General features: G+C 49.4%; 1 protein-coding gene across 1 annotated transcript; it reads left to right on the plus strand.

The window, feature by feature from the left end:
- On the plus strand, nucleotides 1-25,629 carry MYORG (myogenesis regulating glycosidase). Its single transcript, XM_082243855.1, has 2 exons — nucleotides 1-80; nucleotides 23,321-25,629. Exon 2 carries the CDS (start codon nucleotides 23,400-23,402, stop codon nucleotides 25,422-25,424), a length of 2,025 nt encoding a protein of 674 aa, XP_082099981.1. The 5' UTR covers nucleotides 1-80; nucleotides 23,321-23,399; the 3' UTR covers nucleotides 25,425-25,629.
- The last annotated feature ends 251 nt before the right edge of the window (nucleotides 25,630-25,880 follow it).

The following is a 25,880-nucleotide window of genomic DNA, read 5'->3' on the forward strand; positions in this document are numbered from 1 at the left end:
GAACTTCCTGGAGCTGAGGCTGAAAACAACAGGAGCAGAGGAGGCTGCAGAGTGTGGCCCCTGGGAGCCCCCAGGAACAGGTCAGTGATATGGGGGAGGGGGCATTGTGCTGTGATAGACTGTGCTGGAGGCTGTGTGATCAACAGATACATTGTATACATGACCCATACACAGACAGATACATTGTATACATGACCCATACACAGACAGATACATTGTATACAATCCCCATACACAGACAGATACATTGTATACATGACCCATACACAGACAGATACATTGTATACATGACCCATACACAGACAGATACATTGTATACAATCCCTATATACAGACAGATCCATTGTATACAAGACATAGAGATCTGTATACATTGATCACAGACACACATAGATATTATACAATGTATAGACTGGACTGTCATGGGATGACACGTGTACAATGTATAGACTGGACTGTCATGGGATGACACGTGTACAATGTATAGACTGGACGGTCATGGGATGACACGGATACAATGTATAGACTGGACGGTCATGGGATGACACGGATACAATGTATAGACTGGACGGTCATGGGATGACACGGATACAATGTATAGACTGGACGGTCATGGGATGACACGGATACAATGTATAGATTGGACGGTCATGGGATGACACGGGTACAATGTATAGACTGGACGGTCATGGGATGACACGGATACAATGTATAGACTGGACGGTCATGGGATGACACGGATACAATGTATAGACTGGACGGTCATGGGATGACACGGATACAATGTATAGATTGGACGGTCATGGGATGACACGGGTACAATGTATAGATTGGACGGTCATGGGATGACACGGGTACAATGTATAGACTGGACGGTCATGGGATGACACGGGTACAATGTATAGATTGGACGGTCATGGGATGACACGGATACAATGTATAGATTGGACGGTCATGGGATGACACGGGTACAATGTATAGATTGGACGGTCATGGGATGACACGGGTACAATGTATAGACTGGACGGTCATGGGATGACACGGGTACAATGTATAGACTGGACGGTCATGGGATGACACGGGTACAATGTATAGACTGGATGGTCATGGGATGACACGGGTACAATGTATAGACTGGACGGTCATGGGATGACACGGGTACAATGTATAGACTGGACGGTCATGGGATGACACGGATACAATGTATAGACTGGACGGTCATGGGATGACACGGATACAATGTATAGATTGGACGGTCATGGGATGACACGGGTACAATGTATAGACTGGGCTGTCATGGGATGACACGGGTACAATGTATAGACTGGGCAGTCATGGGATGACACGGGTACAATGTATAGATTGGACGGTCATGGGATGACACGGGTACAATGTATAGACTGGACGGTCATGGGATGACAACGGGTACAATGTATGGACTGGGCAGTCATGGGATGACACGTGTACAATGTATACACTGGACAGTCATGTGATCATATTGAGAAGTCAGCGTGTTTCCTTTGTTTGTTCTGCATTTTCTTTGAGAAGTAAAACCAGTAATGTCCTGTGGGCCAATCACAGCGTTGTGTTGTGGTAATGTTTATTATGGTGTTGGTTTTTGTGCTTTCCCCGAGGAAGCTGTGTCCAACTGTCCATCATTGCGCTGCTTTGGGGTTCTTTCACAGTGAATGGCACCACTGCACGCACATACTGTAACATGCATTGCAGCAATGTGTGCATCAACCTGTGTTACCTCAGTGCTATGGTGTGAATGGGTCTTAGTGATGGGGCAGCTCATACTGGTGTCATCTGTGCAGTATCAGAGCCATGTAGAGCTAAGCTATGTGGTGACCTGGCTTTGTGCCGGTGACGACCATCGTACCATGTGAAGATCTGGCTTTGTGTTGGTGCCCACCATTGTACCATGTGATGATCTGGCTTTGTGATGGTGCCCACCATCGTACCATGTGATGATCTGGCTTTGTGATGGTGCCCACCATCGTACCATGTGAAGATCTGGCTTTGTGGTGGTGCCCACCATCGTACCATGTGATGATCTGGCTTTGTGGTGGTGCCCACCATTGTACCATGTGATGATCTGGCTTTGTGGTGGTGCCCACCATTGTACCATGTGATGATCTGGCTTTGTGTTGGTGCTCACCATTGTACCATGTGATGATCTGGCTTTGTGGTGGTGCCCACCATTGTACCATGTGATGATCTGGCTTTGTGGTGGTGCTCACCATCGTACCATGTGATAATCAGACTCTGTGCTGTTGCCCACCATTGTACCATGTGAGAGCCGGTTCACATTTGTGCGGTTTGCGAGATCGCATGTAATGCGGAGCGCACTGCTCCTTCGTTACATGCGATCTCATGTGCGGATGCGAGTTCAGCCATACTTTGTATGGCTGAATTCGCACTGTATCTGCACCAAACACGCACAGGAGGCATTTTTTTGAGCCGCATCAGGATCGGATCGCACAGTGGTTCACACTTGTGCGATCCGATTCTGTGCGAACTGTCAGATCGCACTGCGATATGCGATCAAGCTGGGGGTGTCGTTAACATTTAATTGACACCCCCTGCGTATCGCATATGGCGGTGTGAACTGCCAGATGTGCGCATGCGATGCGGGAACAAGCTGCATATTCGCAGCATTCCCGCATCGCACAAGTGTGAACCCGAGCCTGAAGATCTGGCTCTGTGCCAGTGCCCACCATTGTACCATGTGATATTCTGACTCTGTGCTGTTGCCCAATATGGTAGTACAATGTGAGGATCTGGTCCTGCATTGGTGCTCACAATCCTACCATGCAATAATCTGACTGTGCTGGTGCCCATCATCATACCATGTGGATGATTTAGCTCTATGCCAGTGGCCATCAGTGTACCATGTGGTGGTCTGACTCTGTGTGATTGCCCATAAAACCATGTGGTGATATAGCTCTGCACTAGTGGCCACCTCCATACCATGTGGTGATCTGGCTCTGTGCTAGTGCCCACCATTGTACCACACAGTGATCTAGCTCTGCGCCAATGCCCACTATCATGCCATGGGTATAATCTAGCTCTGTGCCAATGCCCACCATCATGCCATGGGGATAATCTAGCTTTGCACCAATGCCCACCATCATGCTATGGGGATAATCTAGCTCTGCACCAATGCCCACCATCATGCCATGGGTATAATCTAGCTCTGCACCAATGCCCACCATCATGCCATGGGTATAATCTAGCTCTGCACCAATGCCCACCATCATGCCATGGGTATAATCTAGCTCTGCACCAATGCCCACCATCATGCTGTGGAAATAATCTGACTCCTTTCTAATGTCCAGCATTGTACCACGTGGATAACCTGGCCCCTGCACCAGTGCCCATCATCATGCCATGTGGTGGTCTGGCAAAACATATGATTGGTAAGGAAACACTGAAGGGAGCCATATGATAGGTGAGACGTAATACTCAGACAGCTTGCTTGCTGGTTACACAATATGTGTGCTCCCCCCTCCCCCCCCCCATGTCCCCGGTGATAAGGACTTTTGCCCTAGGACAGGCAGTCATGTGATCTGTATCTTGTGCTCTTCACATATAGAGATGTGTGTCTCCTCAGAACATTATCGGCTCCTCTGCGCCAGATAATAGTCCTGGAACTGCTGATTATTCATGGAACAGATGTCCCTGTAAGTAACATGTCTGTTCTGATGTCCCCGGCTCAGGTGAATGTCTGTGGGTTTGGGTCAGGGTGATCTGAGGTTTGGGTCGCTGTGATCTGAGGTTTGGGTCGCTGTGATCTGAGGTTTGGGTCGCTGTGATCTGTGGTTTGGGTCGCTGTGATCTGTGGCTTGGGTCGCTGTGATCTGTGGCTTGCGTCGGTGTGATCTGTGAATTGGGTCGGTGTGAGCCAAGGTTTCGGGCGGCATGATCTGTGGTTTGGATCTGAGACGTGAGTCGGCATAATCCGAGGCTTGAATATGTGGTGTGGGTTGGCGTAACTAGAGGCTTGGATCTGTGTCCGTGGTGTGGATTGGCTCGATCTGTGGTGTGAGTGGGCTCGATCTGTGGTGTGGGTCGGCGTGAGCCGAGGTTTAGATCGGTGGTGTGGTCGGCATAATCTGAGGTGTGGGTCACTACAAATTCTGGATGGACCCTCTGCACTCTGCTATACACCCCTTCCAGCAAACTATGCAATGAAACATTGATATTTATTAACCCATATTGTGATACGTGTTTAAGCCAACAAACTGTGTCTCTCCTCTGGCCAGTCCTACTCTGCTCTGCCACCTCTCCTCTGGCCAGTCCTACTCTGCTCTGCCACCTCTCCTCTGGCCAGTCCTACTCTGCTCTGCCACTGCAAATGCTAAGGAGAACACCATGCCAACATGGGGCAAAAAGACACAAGGTGGGGGAGAGCTCCTAGGTTGAGATCTGGTCACTGACCTAATCCCAATAGCTTGTACATGGATTTAAATGATCAGCTGCTAAAGGGGTGGACTATATTTTTTAACCACTTGCCGACTGCCTAACGCCGATCTACGTCGGCAGTCAGCCCCTCACAGGCAAAGTGACGTAGGGCTACGTCACTTGCTTGTGAGGGTCTAGGGAGCGAGCGCGCGCCCCCGGAGGCGCGCTCCCGCGTGGTCACGGACCCCCCCCCCGCGCGTGTGACCGGTGGACCCGATGTCCGCCGGTCACTCGGCGATCGGCGGGGGAGAGGGAGAAAGTCAGGCAGCTTGTGTAAACAAGCCACCTGTCATTCTCCTTGCTGTTAAGACACTGATCTCTCGGATCTAGTATGTAGATCTGTTGATCAGTGTCCATACAGCTCAAGCCCCAGCCAATCACAGTAGAAAGCACGCCCCTAGGGATACACACAGCCCCTCCCTCCCAAATAAAGTTAACCCCTTCACTACCAGTGTATTTTTACAGTAACAGTGCATATATATAGCACTGATTACTGTAGTAATGTCACTGGTAACCCCAAAAGTGTCAAAAATGTCAGTCAAGGGTCCGATCTGTCCGCCGCAATGTCGCAGTACCGCAAAAAAATCGCAGATCGCCGCCATTACACGTTAAAAAAAAAAACAACAAAAATGACAGAAATCTTTCCCTTTGTTAGTAAACGCGATAACTTTTGCGCAAACCAATCAAAATACGCTTTTTGCGATTTTTTTTTACCAAACATACGTAGCATAAAACAAATTGGCCGAAAATGTAAAAAAATTTTGATTTTTAAATTTTTTTTTGGGGAATTTCATATAAAAAAATGTGAAAAATATTGCTATTTTTGCAAAATTGACGCTCTTTTTTTGTTTATAGCGCGTGATCAAAAAATCGCACAGGTGATCAAATACCACCAAAAGAAAGCTCTGTTTGTGGGAAAAAAAGGACGCCAAATTTGTTTAGGTACAGCGTCGCACGACCGCGCAATTGTCCGTTAAAGTCACGCAGTGCCGAATCGCAAAATACTCCCTGGTCGGAATGGGGGTAAAATCTTCCGGGGCTGAAGTGGTTAAGTAAGCCCCTATTGTCCTCTGCTGAATAACATGGTAAATATTGTGAGCTGTTAGTGCCAGTTCTTTATCCCTGGTTCACACTTGTGTGACATGAAAGAAGCAGCTTCCCTGGCGCTTCAAAACAGCTTCAATGCGACTTTACTGATAAGAAGAATTCTGCTTCTTTGATTGGATGGGTTGTTTTGTTTTTAACCCTTACCTCTCCTCCCTGGTCATTCTTGCTGCCTAAAAACTTCCTTCGTAGCTCATCCTATTCACACCTGAAACGCGTGTTTCCCGCTCACGTTTTCTATGTTTTTTTTTTTTTCCAGTGCAACCATGCGTCCCACACGAGACAGACCTTACAAGTGACAAATGCCCTAAAGTAGCTCTAGAATGTTTTTCAGTCGTGGAACGTCACATTTTCTCAGTACGCATTTTGCATCTGCTAACCGTGATTGGGGCATAATTACAAATTAGGTTGCATTTACATCTGCGTGCTTTGCTATGCAATTCAGAAACGCACTGCAAAAGCGCATCGTGGCTTGCATCACCATAATGGCAAGGCAGGCGCAATACAAGTTTCCCAAACCTGCGCAAAGTGCGCTTTTTTTCTTATAGTGCAGGTTGCCGCGCGTTTGGAAAGACGCAGATCGGACATTGCTGCGTGTTTTTCAAAATGCACAGCAAAGAATGCGTTTTCTTACAGGTTGTCGTACGTTCAGAAACGTGATGATGAGAATGCAGTCTAATGGTAATGCAAGTATGACGCACATTGCTGATGACAGGCAGATGAAAACGCAGCCTAAGGCCTCATGCAAACTGCACGTTATAAAAACGCCAGTAGCTTTGTAGTGAGTTTTTCAGCGTTTTTTTTAGCGTTTTTGCATTGGCGTAATATTCCTATTACAAGAAATGTAAACATCCCTTGTAATAGGAATAAGCAGGACAGGTCCTCTTTAACCACTTGCCGACCGCCGCACGACTATTTACTGTGGCGGTCAGCCCCGTAAAGGCAAAGTGATGTAGTACTACGTCGCTTGCCTGTGAGCCTCTAGGGGGCGAGCGCGAGCCACTGGAGGCCCGCTCCCGACCCCACTCGCTCCCTAACATGTCCGCGCGTGTGACTGGGGGCTTCAATGTCTGCCGGTCACTCACAATCTCCCGCTGGAGAGGGAGAAGGGCAGGCGGCTGATGTAAACAAAGCCATCCGTCATTCTCCCCTGTGTAACTGCAGAGATCATACGATCCTGCTATGTAGGATCGTATGTCTCTGTGCTTACATCACAAGCCAAGCCCCTTTACAGTAAGAAGCACGCCCCTAGGGACACATTTAACCCCTGCATGTCTAATAAAGTTAACCCCTTCCCTGCCAGTGTAATTTTTACAGTAACAGTGCATATGTATAGCACTGATTACTGTAGTAACATCACTGGTACCCCCAAAAGTGCCAAAAATGTCAGTTAAGGGTCCGATCTGTCTGCCGCAACATCGCAGTCCCGCAAAAAATCGCAGATCGCCGCCATTACTCCTTAGAAGAAAACCACCAAAAATGACAGAAATCTTTCCCTTAGTTAGTAAACGCAATAACGTTTGTGCAAACCAAAATACGCTTATTGCAATTTTTTTTTTTTTTACCAAAAATATGTAGTAGAAAACAAATTGGCCTAAAATGTTAAAAAAATGTGATTTTTAAATTTTTTTTTTGGGGAATTTCATATAAAAAAATGTGAAAAATATTATTTTTTTTTTAAATTGTCGCTGTTTTTTTGTTTATAGCGCAAAAAGTAAAAATCGCACAGGTGATCAAATACCACCAAAAGAAAGCTCTGCTTGTGGGAAAAAAATGACATCAATTTCATTAGGGTACAGCGTCGCACGACCGCGCAGTTGTCCCTTAAAGTCACGCAGTGCCGAATCGCAAAATAGGGCCTGGTCAGGAAGGGGGTAAAATCTTCCGGGGCTTAAGTGGTTAAGGACCGAGCCCATTTCTGACACTTGTTATTTTTTGATAGAAAACTACTTAGAACCCCCAAACAATATATATATTTTATTTTTTTTAGCAAAGGAAAATAAAATGGCGGTCATTGCAATATTTTTAGTCACGCAGTATTTGCGCAGCGGTCTTTCAAACGCCATTTTCATGGATAAATTAAATTTTCACTGCATTTCAGAATATGGTGAAAGATGATAAAATTGCACACACCTGCGGAATGGCGACAAATGACGGTTAATGAAAATCTCCGTAGGCGATGCATTAAAAAAACAATTAACGGTTACCAGTTTAGAGTTACAAAGTAGCTCTTTTTTCACCACTTGCCGACCGGTCACTTTGATTGTACTGCGGCACAGTGGCTCGTTCCCATCCATCGCTGGACTCCTCCCCTTGTGGGTAGTGCACGCACGCCACCAGGGGCTCGCTCCCGCTGTATTCAGTCACAGCGGGAGTCTGGCCAGGGGAGGAGCGGCAGTGATCGCCACTGCTCTTCCCCGATCGTCGGGGAATCGAGTGTGGAGATCAGCCCACCTGTGTAAACAGAGCGGGCAGATCTCCTAAGTGACAGGCAGGGACAGATTGCAGGGTTCAGCATAGCTGAACATCCGATCTGTCCCTGTGTCACTCAGTCACCTCCCCCCACACACGTCAGTAAGCACCAGGCACACATTAACCCCTCCCTCTCCAATAAAATTAACCCCTTCCCTGCCAGTGTCATTTTTACAGTAACAGTGCATATTTATAGCACTGATTACTGCAGTAATGTCACTGGTACCCCCAAAAGTGTCAAAAATGTCAGTCAAGGGTCCGATCTGTCCGCCGCAATGTCGCAGTCCCGCAAAAAAAATCGCAGATCGTTAAAAAAAAAACACCAAAAATGACAGAAATCTTTCCCTTAGTTAGTAAACGCAATAACTTTCGCACAAACCAATCAAAATACGCTTATTGCGATTTTTTTTTTTTTTTTTTTTTTTTACCAAAAATATGTAGCAGAAAACAAATTGGCCAAAAATGTAAAAAAATTTCGATTTTTACATTTTTTTGGGGGGGAATTTCATATAAAAAAATGTGAAAAATATTGTTATTTTTTCAAAATTGTCACTCTTTTTTTGTTTATAGCACAAAAAGTAAAAATCGCACGGGTGATCAAATACCACCAAAAGAAAGCGCTGTTTGTGGGAAAAAAAAGGACGTCAATTTAGTTTAGGTACGGCGTTGCATGACTGCGCAATTGTCAGTTAAATTCGCACAGTGCCGAATCGCAAAAAGTGGCCCGGACGTACGACCGCAAAATCGTCCGGTGGTAAAGTGGTTAAAATTATTGCTCACGCTCTGGCGATCGCGGCGATACCTAACTTGTGGTTTGAACAGCGATTTCAATTGCGGGTGCGACTTCCGTATACGTTTTCTTTCGCGCGGGAGCTCACGGGGACGGGGGCGGTTAAAATGTATTATTATTTTGTTTTTTCCTATTTATTTAATTTTTTTTTAAATTTTAGCCCCTCTCCCACCGCCCATAAAAGTGATCCCGTGGTGAATCTGCCGCCGGGATCACTTTTATGATAAAGGGGAACGCCCACCGTGTAAGAAAATACCGGGGTTATGGCAGCTATCTGATACCATAATTCCAGGATTTCCCATCAAAGTAGCGACGTGAATACACGGCGGGCGGTCCAGAAGTGGGTATCTTAGTCACGTAACTGCCATTTTCTAATCTGATTGGCCTCTGCAGAAAGTAACTGTCACTTTTCTGAGAAGCTGTATCCTCATCCCCGGTGTCCTATGTGTGGGATCTGTAATAGGGAGCTCTGAGCTCAGTCCCTGCAGGGTGACACCGAGTTCTCCGTATCCGAGGGTGAGGACACCCCCCTCCCCTCCCCCGTGTCAGTATTAATAGCCCGTCCCTGGCACATTGTAGGAGCTCTGACAACTCGCAGAGAGCTGAGAATCGAATGACTTTCCTGGCAGACGTACTCAGTGTTTTCCTGGGACTGCGCCCAGTGCCAATCGCGTGACCGCCATCCTCCCTTCCACCGCCGCCAGAGACGACCTTGTAAGCTGACTTCAGTGATTGTCATTCCCGTTACTATGTATCAAAGCTTCTTTGTATTCACCATTGTGCTGCTCATCTGCTGACAGCGCTCTTCAAAGGACGACTACACCCAAGGACAAAATATAGGACCTTAAAGCTGAACTCCGGGAGAAGTATCATCTGAATCCATCAGTCGTGTGTCTTCTTCTAGAATCTCGGTGAGCTTTGTGTATTTCTTCCACATCTGTGACACTTCCTGTAATAAAGACCACTCACTGCTCTGCTTTCTCCTTGTGCAGGGGGACTGGTCTTGTCTCCGCCCCCTCATGTAGTTTTCTGAAGTGGGTGGAGCCTGCTGGGTGCCTCCCACTGCTCCGCTCTCTCTCTCTCTCTCCTTGTGCAGGGTGACTGCTCTTGTCTCCGTCCCCTCCTATAGGTTTATGAAGTGGGTGGAGCCTGCTTGGCCCCTCCCACAGCTCAGCTCTTTCTCTCCATGTGCAGGGTGACTGGTCTTCTCTCTGGCCCCCTCCTGTAGGTTTCTGAAGTGGGTGGAGCCTTCTGGGCCCCTCCCGCAGCTCTGCTCTCTCTCCTTGTGCAAGGGGACTGGTATTGTCTCCGCCCCTTCCTGTAGTTTTCTGCAGTGGGTGGATCCTGCTGGACCCCTCCCACAGCTCTGACCTTTCTTGTGCAGGGGGACTGGGCTTGTCTCCGCCCCCTCCTGTAGGTTTCTGCAGTGGGTGGAGCCTGCTGGGCCCCTCCCACAGCTCAGCGCTCTCTCTCCTTGTGCAGGGTGACTGGTCTTGTCTCTGCTCCCTCCTGTCGTTTTCTGCAGTGGATAAATCCTGCAGGGCCCCTACCAAAGCTCTGCTCTCTCTCCTTGTGCAGGGAGACTGGTCTTGTCTCCTTCCCCTCTTGTAGTTTTCTAAAGTGGGTGGAGCCTGCTGGGGTCCTCCCACTGCTTAGCTCTTTCTCTCCTTGTGCAGAGTGACTGGTCTTCTCTCTGGCCCCCTCCTGTAGGTTTCTGAAGTGGGTGGAGCCTTCTGGGCCCCTCCCACAGCTCTGCTCTCTCTCCTTGTGCAGGTTGACTGGTCTTGTCTCGGCCCCCTCCTGTACTTTTCTGAAGTGGGTGGAGCCTGTCGGCCCCTCCCACAGCTATGCTCTCTCTCTCTCTCTCTCTCTCTCTCTCCTTGTGCAGGGTGACTGGTCTTGTCACTGCTCCCTCCTGTAGTTTTCTGCAGTGGGTGGATCCTGCTTGGCCCCTCCCACAGCTCAGCTCTCACTCTCCTTGTGCAGGGGGACTGGTCTTGTCTCCGCCCCTTCCTGTAGTTTTCTGCAGTGGGTGGATCCTGCTGGACCCCTCCCACAGATCTGCTCTCTCTCCTTGTGCAGGGGGACTGGTCTTGTCTCCGCCCCCTCTTTTAGTTTTCTGAAGTGGGTGGAGCCTGCTGGGTGCCTCCCACTGCTCAGCTCTCTCTCTCCTTGTGCAGAGTGACTGGTCTTCTCTCTGGCCCCCTCCTGTAGGTTTCTGCAGTGGGTGGATCCTGCTGGACCCCTCCCACAGCTCTGATCTTTCTTGTGCAGGGGGACTGGTCTTGTCTCTGCTCCCTCCTGTCGTTTTCTGCAGTGGGTGAATCCTGATTGGCCCCTCCCACAGCTCAGCTCTCTCCTTGTGCAGGGAGACTGGTCTTGTCTCCGCCCCCTCCTGTAGTTTTCTGCAGTGGGTGGATCCTGCTGGGCCCCTCCCAAAGCGCTTCTCTCTCCTTGTGCAGGGGGACTTGCCTTGCCTCCACCCCTCCTGTCGTTTTCTGCAGTGGGTGAATCCTGCAGGGCCCCTCCCACTGCTGTCTTTACAAGGTAATACCTGGGTTTGCAAAGACATTCCATGCTCACAAAAGTGGATTTCTTTCCTCTGTTGCTACCGAAAAATAGATTTCAATAAAAGTTTTTATGCCCAGAGTTCAGCTTTAAATTTAGTAACTGCATTAGTTTTCTTTTTTATTTATTTTTTTTGTTCAGGTATATTTTCTGAAAGTACAGAAATGCCGACCCTTGAAACTTGTTAGTTATCTGCTTTCCTGGTTCTCTTTTGTAAAACTACAGAACGCCTCCCCATCAGTGGTATGGAGGAGAAGGGGAGATGTTCTGTAGTCCTGTGACTGTTTGGCAGTGCTGCTCCTCCATGGATTGGCCGGGACAGTCCCACACCTGGGCCTTAGTTCTGTCAGTGCTGCTCCTCCTTGGATTGGCCGGGACAGTCCCACACCTGGGCCTTAGTTCTGTCAGTGCTGCTCCTCCTTGGATTGGCCGGGACAGTCCCACACCTGGGCCTTAGTTCTGTCAGTGCTGTTCCTCCTTGGATTGGCCGGGACAGTCCCACACCTGGGCCTTAGTTCTGTCAGTGCTGCTCCTCCTTGGATTGGCCGGGACAGTCCCACACCTGGGCCTTAATTCTGTCAGTGCTGCTCCTCCTTGGATTGGCCGGGACAGTCCCACACCTGGGCCTTAGTTCTGTCAGTGCTGTTCCTCCTTGGATTGGCCGGGACAGTCCCACACCTGGGCCTTAGTTCTGTCAGCGCTGCTCTTCCATGGATTGGCCGGGACAGTCCCACACCTGGGCCTTAGTTCTGTCAGTGCTGCTCCTCCTTGGATTGGCCGGGACAGTCCCACACCTGGGCCTTAGTTCTGTCAGTGCTGCTCCTCCTTGGATTGGCCGGGACAGTCCCACGCCTGGGCCTTAGTTCTGTCAGTGCTGCTCCTCCTTGGATTGGCTGGGACAGTCCCACACCTGGGCCTTAGTTCTGTCAGCGCTGCTCTTCCATGGATTGGCCTGGAACAGTCCCACACTATGGCCTTAGTTCTGTCAGTGCTGCTCTTCCATGGATTGGCAGGGACAGTCCCACACCTGGGCCTTAGTTCTGTCAGTGCAGCTTTTCCATGGATTGGCCGGGGACAGACCCACACCTGGGCCTTAGTTCTGTCAGTGCTGCTCCTCCATGGATTGGCCGGGGCAGTCCCACACCTGGGCCTTAGTTCTGTCAGTGCTGCTCCTCCATGGATTGGCCGGGACAGTCCCTCACCTGGGCCTTAGTTCTGTCTGTGCTGCTCCTCCATGGATTGGCCAGGACAGTCCCACACCTGGGCCTTAGTTCTGTCAGTGCTGCTCCTCCATGGATTGGCTGGGACAGTCCCACACATGGGCCTTAGTTCTGTCAGCGCTGCTCTTCCATGGATTGGCCCGGAACAGTCCCAAACCTGGGCCTTAGTTCTGTCAGTGCTGCTCCTCCATGGATTGGCTGGGACAGTCCCACACATGGGCCTTAGTTCTGTCAGCGCTGCTCTTCCATGGATTGGCCCGGAACAGTCCCAAACCTGGGCCTTAGTTCTGTCAGTGCTGCTCCTCCATGGATTGGCCGGGACAGTCCCACACCTGGGCCTTATTTCTGTCAGTGCTGCTCCTCCATGGATTGGCCGGGACAGTCCCACACCTGGGCCTTATTTCTGTCAGTGCTGCTCCTCCTTGGATTGGCCGGGGACAGTCCCACACCTGGGCCTTAGTTCTGTCAGTGCTGTTCCTCCTTGGATTGGCTGGGACAGTTCCACACCTGGGCCTTAGTTCTGTCAGCGCTGCTCTTCCATGGATTGGCCGGGACAGTCCCACACCTGGGCTTTAGTTCTGTCAGTGCTGCTCCTCCTTGGATTGGCCGGGACAGTCCCACACCTGGGCCTTAGTTCTGTCAGTGCCGCTCCTCCTTGGATTGGCCGGGACAGTCCCACGCCTGGGCCTTAGTTCTGTCAGTGCTGCTCCTCCTTGGATTGGCCGGGACAGTCCCACGCCTGGGCCTTAGTTCTGTCAGTGCTGTTCCTCCTTGGATTGGCTGGGACAGTCCCACACCTGGGCCTTAGTTCTGTCAGCGCTGCTTTTCCATGGATTGGCCTGGAACAGTCCCACACCTGGGCCTTAGTTCTGTCAGCGCTGCTCTTCCATGGATTGGCAGGGACAGTCCCACACCTGGGCCTTAGTTCTGTCAGTGCAGCTTTTCCATGGATTGGCCGGGGACAGACCCACACCTGGGCCTTAGTTCTGTCAGTGCTGCTCCTCCATGGATTGGCAGGGACAGTCCCACACCTGGGCCTTAGTTCTGTCAGCGCTGCTCTTCCATGGATTGGCCTGGAACAGTCCCAAACTATGGCCTTAGTTCTGTCAGTGCTGCTCCTCCATGGATTGGCCGGGACAGTCCCACACCTGGGCCTTAGTTCTGTCAGCGCTGCTCTTCCATGGATTGGCAGGGACAGTCCCACACCTGGGCCTTAGTTCTGTCAGTGCAGCTTTTCCATGGATTGGCCGGGGACAGACCCACACCTGGGCCTTAGTTTTGTCAGTGCTGCTCCTCCATGGATTGGCCGGGACAGTCCCACACCTGGGCCTTAGTTCTGTCAGTGCTGCTCCTCCATGGATTGGCCAGGACAGTCCCACAACTGGGCCTTAGTTCTGTCAGTGCTGCTCCTCCATGGATTGGCCAGGACAGTCCAAACACCTGGGCCTTAGTTCTGTCAGTGCTGTTCCTCCTTGGATTGGCTGGGACAGTCCCACACCTGGGCCTTAGTTCTGTCAGCGCTGCTTTTCCATGGATTGGCCTGGAACAGTCCCACACCTGGGCCTTAGTTCTGTCAGTGCAGCTTTTCCATGGATTGGCCGGGGACAGACCCACACCTGGGCCTTAGTTCTGTCAGTGCTGCTCCTCCATGGATTGGCAGGGACAGACCCACACCTGGGCCTTAGTTCTGTCAGTGCTGCTCCTCCATGGATTGGCAGGGACAGTCCCACACCTGGGCCTTAGTTCTGTCAGCGCTGCTCTTCCATGGATTGGCCTGGAACAGTCCCAAACTATGGCCTTAGTTCTGTCAGTGCTGCTCCTCCATGGATTGGCCGGGACAGTCCCACACCTGGGCCTTAGTTCTGTCAGCGCTGCTCTTCCATGGATTGGCAGGGACAGTCCCACACCTGGGCCTTAGTTCTGTCAGTGCAGCTTTTCCATGGATTGGCCGGGGACAGACCCACACCTGGGCCTTAGTTTTGTCAGTGCTGCTCCTCCATGGATTGGCCGGGACAGTCCCACACCTGGGCCTTAGTTCTGTCAGTGCTGCTCCTCCATGGATTGGCCAGGACAGTCCCACAACTGGGCCTTAGTTCTGTCAGTGCTGCTCCTCCATGGATTGGCCAGGACAGTCCAAACACCTGGGCCTTAGTTCTGTCAGTGCTGTTCCTCCTTGGATTGGCCGGGACAGTCCCACACCTGGGCCTTAGTTCTGTCAGCGCTGCTCTTCCATGGATTGGCCTGGAACAGTCCCACACCTGGGCCTTAGTTCTGTCAGAGCTGCTCTTCCATGGATTGGCCGGGACAGTCCCACACCTGGGCCTTAGTTCTGTCAGTGCTGCTCCTCCTTGGATTGGCCGGGACAGTCCCACGCCTGGGCCTTAGTTCTGTCAGTGCTGTTCCTCCTTGGATTGGCCGGGACAGTCCCACACCTGGGCCTTAGTTCTGTCAGCGCTGCTCTTCCATGGATTGGCCGGGACAGTCCCACACCTGGGCCTTAGTTCTGTCAGTGCTGCTCCTCCTTGGATTGGCCGGGACAGTCCCACACCTGGGCCTTAGTTCTGTCAGTGCTGCTCCTCCTTGGATTGGCCGGGACAGTCCCACGCCTGGGCCTTAATTCTGTCAGTGCTGCTCCTCCTTGGATTGGCTGGGACAGTCCCACACCTGGGCCTTAGTTCTGTCAGCGCTGCTCTTCCATGGATTGGCCTGGAACAGTCCCACACTATGGCCTTAGTTCTGTCAGTGCTGCTCCTCCATGGATTGGCCGGGACAGTCCCACACCTGGGCCTTAGTTCTGTCAGTGCAGCTTTTCCATGGATTGGCCGGGGACAGACCCACACCTGGGCCTTAGTTCTGTCAGTGCTGCTCCTCCATGGATTGGCAGGGACAGTCCCAAACCTGGGCCTTAGTTCTGTCAGTGCTGCTCCTCCATGGATTGGCCGGGACAGTCCCACACCTGGGCCTTAGTTCTGTCAGTGCTGCTCCTCCATGGATTGGCCAGGACAGTCCCACACCTGGGCCTTAGTTCTGTCAGTGCTGCTCCTCCATGGATTGGCTGGGACAGTCCCACACCTGGGCCTTAGTTCTGTCAGCGCTGCTCTTCCATGGATTGGCCCGGAACAGTCCCAAACCTGGGCCTTAGTTCTGTCAGTGCTGCTCCTCCTTGGATTGGCCGGGACAGTCCCACACCTGGGCCTTAGTTCTATCAGTGCTGCTTTTCCATGAATTGGCCGGGACAGTCCCACACCTGGGCCTTAGTTCTGTCAGCGCTGCTCTTCCATGGATTGGCCCGGGACAGTCCCACACCTGGGCCTTAGTTCTGTCAGTGCTGCTCCTCCATGGATTGGCTGGGACAGCCCCACACCTGGGCCTTAGTTCTGTCAGTGCTGCTCCTCCATGGATTGGCTGGGACAGTCCCACACCTGGCCCTTAGTTCTGTCAGTGATGTGTCCTGGGCAGGGTCGATTTAGACCAATTTGTGACCAATCACAATACTACACAATTAAAGGCATGAATCCAAAGCCATTCATTGTGTACAATTATCATATGATCTGTTGTGATTGGCCACAGCGATCACATGGTATTTCCAGGAGAGCAGTACAGTGATCTGTCATTGGCCATGTCCGTTGGACACCGCTAGTAACAGATCGTGCTGGAGCTCCCGCCCTGCCTATCGTAATATGACGGCTAGGTGGGAGCTCCAGCGCGATCTGTCACTAGCTGTGTCTACCGGACATGGCCGATGACAGAGGAGTTAATCGCAGTTATCTTCCTATGATGATTATGGCATGCATTGATGATTGTATATGAATAATGTATCATATTCTACGTGTTCTATGAGTGATCCTTCTCTTTGTATAAATATATGTGATGTTTGCTCTTCTATTCAGCTTCTGTTTGAACTTCTCATGAAGTTATAATGAGGCAGCCGACGCTCTTCCTGTGTGCGGAGTACCATATGGCGGCCTCCGCCTTCGCTACGGTCGTCATACTGACAATCTACATTTCATCTGTAGCCTTTGTCCTCCGATCACGGTCAGGAGATCCTGGCAGAAAATTAATACAATGGTCTCTTAATTGGACTGTGAATGGGTGAAACGTCATAATGGTGCAGCACTACTCCCTTGGGAGCTGCTTTAAGCGGATTCCCCTGGGTTACCCATAGCAACAACTTATCGATTCTTAGTGCTTTAAGTGTTTGGCTGAGTCCAGAAACAGTCCAGGGCATTTGCTTTAATGTTGTTTTTATTTTAGAACTTGGGATAGGAGAGGGGATGAGTGGGATACTCCAACTGAATGAACTATGCACAACTTGAGGACTTCTAGCTATGTTGAGTGCGGCAAGGCCGCTATTTCACCTTGCCACTGGAGTGAAGTATTTGATAGGTGAACTATATAGTGAATTACTCTTCAGGGCCCCCGCTTGGCACGCCCTTTAGCCTTACTCTTCAGGGTTCTACTTGGCATCCCCTTTTCTCTTGCTTACTGTGTGAGCTGACCTTCCGTACTCTGACCTCACTGGATCGGTCCCCCTTCCTGGGCAGACCCCTTGGTAAGCCCCCTGGTACTCGCGGACACTATTTTTCACAGGTGACTTAGCCTGCAGCTCTACTGTCAGCTTTCCAGGATCCTCAAGGCTCAGCTCCACACCTGGCTCACTGGGCCGACTACCTGTGACCACCTTCCTCTGACTGCAGGAGGAGAGACAGCCATCACTCTGGGACTCTGCTTCCCCCCAAAGATGCCCTGTCACATGTGCCTTTTGGCTTTTATGATCAATCCCAGGATGCACTGCGGTTGTGCCCTCCCACTGGGACTGTCACAAAAGCATGTTTGTCACTGGCTGGGTTTCCTCCACTGTCCAACAGGCTCCCCCATTGGATACAGTGGGGACACTCCCTCAGACCCAGTAAATCACACATGGACACATGTAACAGGGAAAACTAACAGATCAGGCTCCCCTGATAAGCAGATGCAGCATAACAATGCTTTTAGCCCAGCAACCTATCTAGGAGGGTGCTACAATGGCCCAAAAAATCTTGAAACCTTGTCCAGCTAGTAATTTAAAAATTAAAAAGGGATTTTTATGACACCGAAAAACAATCAAACAGTGATTAAAATCAAAACATTTATTACGCTAGGTTTAAAAAGTGTCCAAAAAAAACAAAAAAACCTCACCATTCATATAAAATATACATTAAAATTTTGGTCTGTAGTCAAATGGACAAAACCATATTATGATACATAAGCATAGTAATGCATATAACCCCCGACGTGTTTCCATTCTTGATACAAATCTTCATCAGGGGAGTGATGTAGTATCGTGGCGGTGAATTAGAACCAGTACATATTCAACATATTTCCGGAGATGAGCCCATTCCCCAACAACCTGAATAGGGCCAAAATGTTGGCGCACAAAGGACACCAGTGGAGTTTCCCAATAAAAGTATAAAAAAGACCTCCAAGTTCAAGTATCTCACAAAAGGGAGTACACCCCTCACATTTTTTATAAATAATTTATTATATCTTTTCATGTGACAAGAAATGACACTTTGCTACAATGTAAAGTAGTGAGTGTATAGCTTGTATAACAGTGTAAATTTGCTGTCCCCTCAAAATAACTCAACACATATCCATTAATTGAAGAGACAAGAACTCACTGCTCAAGATGGTGTAATTGCCTGATGACACCAGTGCATGCCCCGGCTCGCTTCCGTGGAAACTTGATAAAGGAAAAGGAATTGGCAGCACTCCAGTAATGATTAAGCACACAGTCAGTGTGTGAAACACGTCTACCTTGTCACAATTGTCATATTTGGATGTCCAGTCAATAAATCTGGATTTTGACTCAACCTGGAGTGCTGCCAATTCCTTTTCCTTTATCACATATCCATTAATGTCTAAACCGCTGGCAACAAAAGTGAGTACACCCCTTAGTGACAATGTCCAAATTGGGTCCAATTAGCCATTTTCCCTCCCCGGTGTCATGTGACTCGTTAGTGTTACAAGGTCTCAGGTGTGTTTAAATTTGGTGTTATCGCTCTCACTCTCTCATAATGGTCACTGGAAGGTCAACATGGCACCTCATGGCAAAGAACTACCTGAGGATCTGAAAAAAAAGAATTGTTGCTCTACATAAAGATGGCCTAGGAGTTTGCCAAGACCCTATAACTGAGCTGCAGCACGGTGGCCAAGACCATACAGTGGTTTAACAGGACAGGTTCCACTCAGAACAGGCCTCGCCATGGTCGACCAAAGAAGTTGTGTGCACGTGCTCAGCGTCCTATCCAGAGGTTGTCTTTGGGAAATAGACGTATGAGTGCTGCCAGCATTGCTGCAGAGGTTGAAGGGGTGGGGGGGTCAGCCTGTCAGTGCTCAGACCATACGCCGCACACTGCATCAAATTGGTCTGCATGGCTGTTGTTCCAGAAGGAAGCCTCTTCTAAAGATGATGCACAAGAAAGCCCGCAAACAGTCAAGCAGACTAAGGACATGGATTACTGAAATTACTGATGAACTGGCCAAGCATGTCTCCAGACCTAAACCCTATTGAGCATCTGTGGGGCATCCTCAAACAGAAGGTGGAGGAGTGCAAGGTCTCTAACATCCACCAGCTCTGTGATGTCCTCATGGAGGAGTGCAAGAGGACTCTAGTGGCAACCTGTGAAGCTCTGGTGAACTCCATGCCCAAGAGGGTTAAGGCAGTGCTGGAAAATAATGGTGGCCACAAAAAATATTGACATTTTGGGCTCAATTTGGACATTTTGACATAGGGGTGTACTCACTTATGTTGCAAGCAGTTTAGACATTAATGGCTGTGTTGAGTTCAGGGCTGGCCCAAGATATTGTGCTGCCTGGGTCCGAGAATGAAATGCTGCCCTCTCCCCCCCCCCCCAAAAAAAGAAAAATTCACGCCCTCCAAGAGGCTCCCACATTCTATAGGACTATGAAAGCAGTCAGAGGGGTGTGAGTGTGTACGGAGTGATAGCAGGAGCAGGACAGAGCAGTAGACACTGGGCAGATGAGCGCACCAGGCTTTCTACTGTCTATAGTGCCACAGTGCAGGGCTGCGGGCATGGTACAGAAGAATGCAGGGTTGTAGGCATGGTACAGGAGAATGCAGGGCTGTGGGCATGGTATAGGACAATGCGGGGCTGTAGGCATGGTACAGGACAATGCAGGGCTGCGGGCATGGTACAGGACAATGCAGGGCTGCGGGCATGGTACAGGACAATGCAGGGCTGCGGGCATGGTACAGGAGAATGCGGGGCTGCGGGCATGGTACAGGAGAATGCGGGGCTGCGGGCATGGTACAGAAGAATGTGGGGCTGCGGGCATGGTACAGGAGAATGCGGGGCTGCGGGCATGGTGCATGAGAATGCAGGGCTGCGGGCATGGTGCATGAGAATGCAGGGCTGTGGGCATGGTGCAGGAGAATGTGGGGCTGTGGGCATGGTGCAAGAGAATGCAATGCTGCGGGCATGGTACAGGAGAATGCGGGGCTGCGGGCATGGTGCAAGAGAATGCAGTGCTGCGGGCATGGTAGAGGAGAATGCAGGTATGTGGGCATGGTGCATGAGAATGCAGGGCTGTGGGCATGGTGCAGGAGAATGCGGGGCTGTGGGCATGGTGCAAGAGAATGCAGTGCTGCGGGCATGGTAGAGGAGAATACGGGTCTGCGGGCATGGTAGAGGAGAATGCAGGGCTGCGGACATACTACAGGAGATGCAGTGCTGTGGGCATGTCAGTAGATCACTGTGCTGTGCCCCCAGGTGTCAGCGTTCTCCTCGGGCAGAACTACAATTCCCAGCCTTATCCCTCCTTATCCCAGAAGAGTAGAGTTGGGATTTTTAGCTCTTCACTATCAGCACACGGTTCATTTCATGAATAGAAAGGCGGTTGGGGAAACAAATAGAACCTCCACCTGCACACCCCGCAGTGCCGACTGCATCTCACCCCCTCTCATCACTACTGACACCACAGGCTCGCTCCCGTGCGCGCTCGAATTCTCACGTGACCATCCTGTCTGAACAGCGACATCTTCAGCTCCTGGCCATACCAAGGGACGGTCATGAGACTTGCGGTGGGCGGGCCTTTTCCCGCCGCTCGGGAATACTCGTACATGTTCGGCTATTCCCGGAAATAGACGAACGTTTGCGGGCTTTCCCGAGCTGTGGCAGCGCATGCGCAGTGTACATGTCAGGCTGGCCGCGGACCTTTTTTTTTTTTTAAATCTTTTTTTTACAATAGCCGAAGAAGAGAAGAGGCAGCCGGGGGCTGCCCCACTCTAAGTGCCTCCTGGGTCCCATGGTCCCATTGGGACCCATGGTAGGGCTGGCCCTGGTTGAGTTTTTTTGAGGGGACAGCAAATTTACACTGTTATACAAGCTGTACACTCACTACTTTACATCGCTTCTCGGCTTTTTGGCTAAGATCAAGTGTAGTATCTGTTCTTATCAGTTGGTATGGACCTTGATGGTTAGTATCGGCAGGGGCTGAAATGAACCGGGGCGCTCTGGGCGTAACTGGAGGACCGGGAAGTAGGCACTGTCAGAGAAAGCCGGATGGGTCCGCTGCCTTCTGATTTGAATGGGTCCGCCCCTACCAATTTGAAGGGAGCAAGGGGGCTGGTTCGTCGTGGAGGCCGGTCTGTATTGCTCCTGGATGTAATTGGTGAGGAATTGGGATGGCGGTGGGAGGGCCTTTTCTCCTGGGTTGAATCTGGCCTTGCAAAAGGCTTGTCCCCAGTTGAAGGTAGGTTCTCCCTAAGCTGTCCACGTTCCAAAACTCCTGGTAGGTAAGGGCTACACTGGGTCTGGCCTGGGGCCGGGTCTGAAGAAGCCCGTGGTGTACGTGCCCTTGGGGTGGCAGCCCAGGGGTGCCTCAATTCTCACCGGTGAGGGGCAGCTCACCTGAGTTTTTGGCACCTTGGTCACTGCACCATCATACTTTTTCTGCACCTGCCTCTTGGGGCAGGCCTTTTGGCCAGCACCAGAGGAATTTTTTATTCCTGGCCGGGGGGCCTGCCAAGGTCCTGCACTTTGGCACTACCCAGCACTTTTCCACTTCCCCTTTCCCCACTCTGTTTTTTCTTTGTTGTGTGTTCACGTTTGTCCCTTTTTGGTTGTATTGTCACTTGCACGACTAGTATGGCGTAGGTCCTCGGGCCTGCCCTGAAAGTCTTGGGAGGGGGTGGATATGGCCTTTTGGCTTAGTTTGCCCTCTCTCATGGGGTCTCCCTTCGGGGGAGCCCCACCTAGTACTTGGGGTGGGCTGTTCCGGCAATCCCCCTGGAGAACGGGGTCTGCCTGGCTTCGGCTGGGTGGACCAAAGTGAGTACCTCAGTCCCTGTCAGGAGCTTCGCGCCCCGGAGGATCAGGGTCAGGGCCCTTCCTCTTCGGAGAAGGACCATGTGTACGCCTTGTGCACTTTTTGTGTGTCTCACGTTTGCGTGTTTGCACTTTTTGTGTGTCTCACGTTTGCGTGTGTGCACTTTTTTATGCACCGGGTATAATGCCCCATACACACGTGCAGATTATCTGCAGACTTATGTCTGCAGACTTACCCTTTCTATGTAGTGCAAGGGCCTGCCGGATTGCATACAAATTGAAAGTGTTTAGGTTTGACCTCATATTATATGGTTTTGGTAAGTCTGCAGACAAAAGTCTGCAGATAATCTGCACGTGTGTATGGGGCATTAGTCTTTTAAGTGTGTTTCACACACCACGGGCTTAAAAAAAAAAAAAAAAAAGCTGTACACTCACTACTTTACATTGTAGCAAAGTGTCATTTCTTCAGTAATGTTGCATGAAAAGATAGAATAAAATATTTATAAAAATGTGAGGGGTGTACTCACTTTTTTGAGATACTGTCGCTGCTCATGGCCAACTGGAAGAACCTGGAGACCATCTCACCAGTGTGTTTCTAATACAGTGGTTGTTAACATTTCAGTTAGAGACCATTCTATAAATTTCCATCCCAAGATGGATGGAATGAGAGGACAAAGGCTTCAGATGAAATGTAGATGGTCCGTAGGACTATCATAGTGGAGATATTGTAGCTCCAGGTGGTAACACTACATATTCCTACATAATACTACTACATACTTCCTGGCACTCCAGCACCTTCGTGAGACATTTTTTGGGACTGTGTACATCTTATCATCTACTGAGATCTTAAAGAACTATTACATCTGGACTGGCACTTTATATTTATATACTTTATTTATATAGTATACGTTTACATGGTTTCTACACCCCATTTTTTGCACATAATTGCACGGTGCACTTTATGAGTTTTTTGAGTAGAACGTAATCACTTTACTATTATACATGATTCACTATTGTTTGCGCTGTGATATATTTTTCTCGCATTTGTGAATTTTGGGTTACCACTATTTATGAACAGCTGCATTCTAGAAATTTTAAATATTGTCATTAGTTTTTTCACTTATCTTTGCGCTGTATTTGCACTGCACTTTAACAGATTTGGTCATTACCATTTTGAACAGCTGCATTTAAGTTCACCATTATTTCAGTTAATATTTATTCAATTTTTCCTGAGCGCGGTACACACCTACCCAAACACTACATATGTCCACAGGGATTAATCCTTCTGCAAAGCTCACACACATACAATGAAGGTGAAATGAGCAGAGCCCGGCTTTTTTGAATAACTTTTTTTTCTTCTCTCTTTCTAGACATGACGGAGCCCAAACTGGACTGAGAGTGATCTGATCGTTTTCAAGAAATAGTCATCTGTGACCTTCATCCGCCATCATGTACACCTTCTTGCCGGAAAACTTTACGCCAGTCAAACAGAAAGTTTCTAAGGAGCAGAAGCCTCTCATCGGTGCTATCCTTCTGGGCATCATCCTGGTCATCTGTGCAATAGTGTCTTGGGGTTATTACTCTATCTCTCTCCGGAAAGCCGACCGGCTGAAGACAGAACTGCTGTTTCTAAAGAAGGATGGGTTCATCATACAAAACCACCAGGGGAGGGTGGTGTTCAGAATGGCTTTTCAGTCTGGAGTTCTGGATTTAGATTCTTGCACAAAAGAGGGGGCAATATTGTCCTGTTCCAGGTCAGAAAAGGGACCCCTAAAATTCTTTGTGCAGACGGTCATCAAGGATAAAGACACTGTCATGTGTTACCGGGTGCGTTGGGAGGAGTTTGTTGCCGATACAGCAGTCCAGCACATCATGTATTGGGATGATGCCTACTGGTACGGAGGAGCTGAGATGCGTACTCAAAACTGGCCAATTAAATTATCCGGATACCAAGAACCCAAACCGTTTATTACTGGTGATGTTTATGCCTTTAAAGATAGCTTTGGCGGAATCTTGGAAAGTTACTGGCTGTCATCAAATGCGACAGCCATTAAAATTAACGCCTCCGTTCCTTTCCACCTTGGATGGAATAGCACAGAGAAGGTTTTCTATTTTGAAGCAAGGTATACCGATTCCCCTTACAAACCCCCTCCAGATAAACCACCATTCCCTGAACTCAGCTACCGAGTGTGCGTGGGGTCAGATGTGACCTCCATCCACAAGTACATGGTGAGGAGGTACTTCAATAAGCCCAGTCGGATACCTTCAGAAAGTGCCTTCAAGTATCCGATATGGTCAACATGGGCGCTGTATAAAACCAACATTGATCAGGAGAAGCTGCTTAACTTCACAGAGAACATAAAGAAATACAACTTTAATTATAGCCACATAGAGATAGACGATATGTACTCCAAGCATTACGGTGACTTTGATTTTGATCCGGTGAAGTTCCCAAACGCAACGGCTATGTTTAAGAAGTTAAAGGAAGATGGGTTCAAAGTCACACTTTGGATTCATCCTTTCATCAACTATAACTCCTCTAACTTTGGAGTTGCCATAGAGAAGGGGCTGTTTGTGAAGGAGCCTACAGGTCAGTTGCCCGCCATGGTTAAGTGGTGGAATGGGATTGGAGCTATACTTGATTTCACAAACCCCAGCACAAAGGAATGGTTTCAGAATAACCTCAGACAGCTGAGAACAAAGTACGGAATTTCATCATTCAAGTTTGACGCCGGGGAAACCAGCTATCTCCCAAAACAGTTCAGCACCTATCAGCCTTTGGCGGATCCCAATATATTCAGCAGGCGGTACACTGAGATGGCTGACCAATTTTATGACCTTGCTGAGCTCAGGGTTGGTTACCAGTCTCAAAACATATCATGTTTTTTCAGGATCATTGATAGAGATTCAGTTTGGGGTTACGAACTTGGGTTAAAATCTCTCATACCTACTGTCCTTACCATAAGCATGCTTGGATATCCTTTCATCCTTCCGGATATGATTGGTGGAAATGTCTACGGCAATTTTACAAAAGATTTGAAAGAGCTTTATATCCGGTGGCTGGAGTTGTCGGCGTTCATGCCCTCGATGCAGTTCTCTGTGCCTCCTTGGCTCTTTGATAAGGAAGTGATTGAAATTGCCCAGAAGTTCACCAGAATCCACGAATCTCTGGTGGCCCCTCTTTTGCTGGAGCTTGCCGGGGAAGTGACCGACACTGGCGACCCCATCATACGACCCATCTGGTGGATTGCTCCAAATGACGAAAGAGCCCACAAAATTGATTCCCAGTTTCTGATTGGAGACACTTTAATGGTGGCTCCTGTTCTGGAGCCGGGAAAGCAGGAACGCGATGTCTACCTTCCCTTCGGCAAGTGGCGTAGTTACAAGGGAGAGCTCTATCAAAGGACACCCATACTTCTGACGGATTATCCTGTAGACTTGGACGAAGTGGCCTATTTTACTTGGGTGTCTTAAATATAATCAGAGTTAATACTAAAAGAATATTCAGCATCTCACTTAGCCATAGCACCAGCATATCATTGTACAAGCAAATTGGTACTAATGTGATATTGAAAGACTTTCAGTTAACTAACGCCATTGGGCCATGGTGTCGCCATATCTCTGTGTCTTCTCAAACTGCATTTATTGCCATGGAAGGAAGACTCATATCCTAGTAATATTGAAAGACTTTCCGTCAACTAACACTGTTGGGCCATGGTGTCACCATATCTCTTTGTCTTCACAAATTGTGTTTATGGCCAGGGAAGGAAGACCCTAATCATAGAACAAAAGGTTACAATCTCCTTCAGACATCGGAAACTAAACTACATGGAATATAAGCATTGCGCTCCATTTTTCTTAACCAGCCTGGTCTGCTAGGCACCATGATAAAGGGTTAAAGGCCAGTGTTATTTTGCTTGCCTTAGATTG

Source organism: Pelophylax lessonae, assembly GCF_965119305.1.
Source record: "Pelophylax lessonae genome assembly, chromosome: 1".
NCBI lineage: Eukaryota > Metazoa > Chordata > Amphibia > Anura > Ranidae > Pelophylax > Pelophylax lessonae.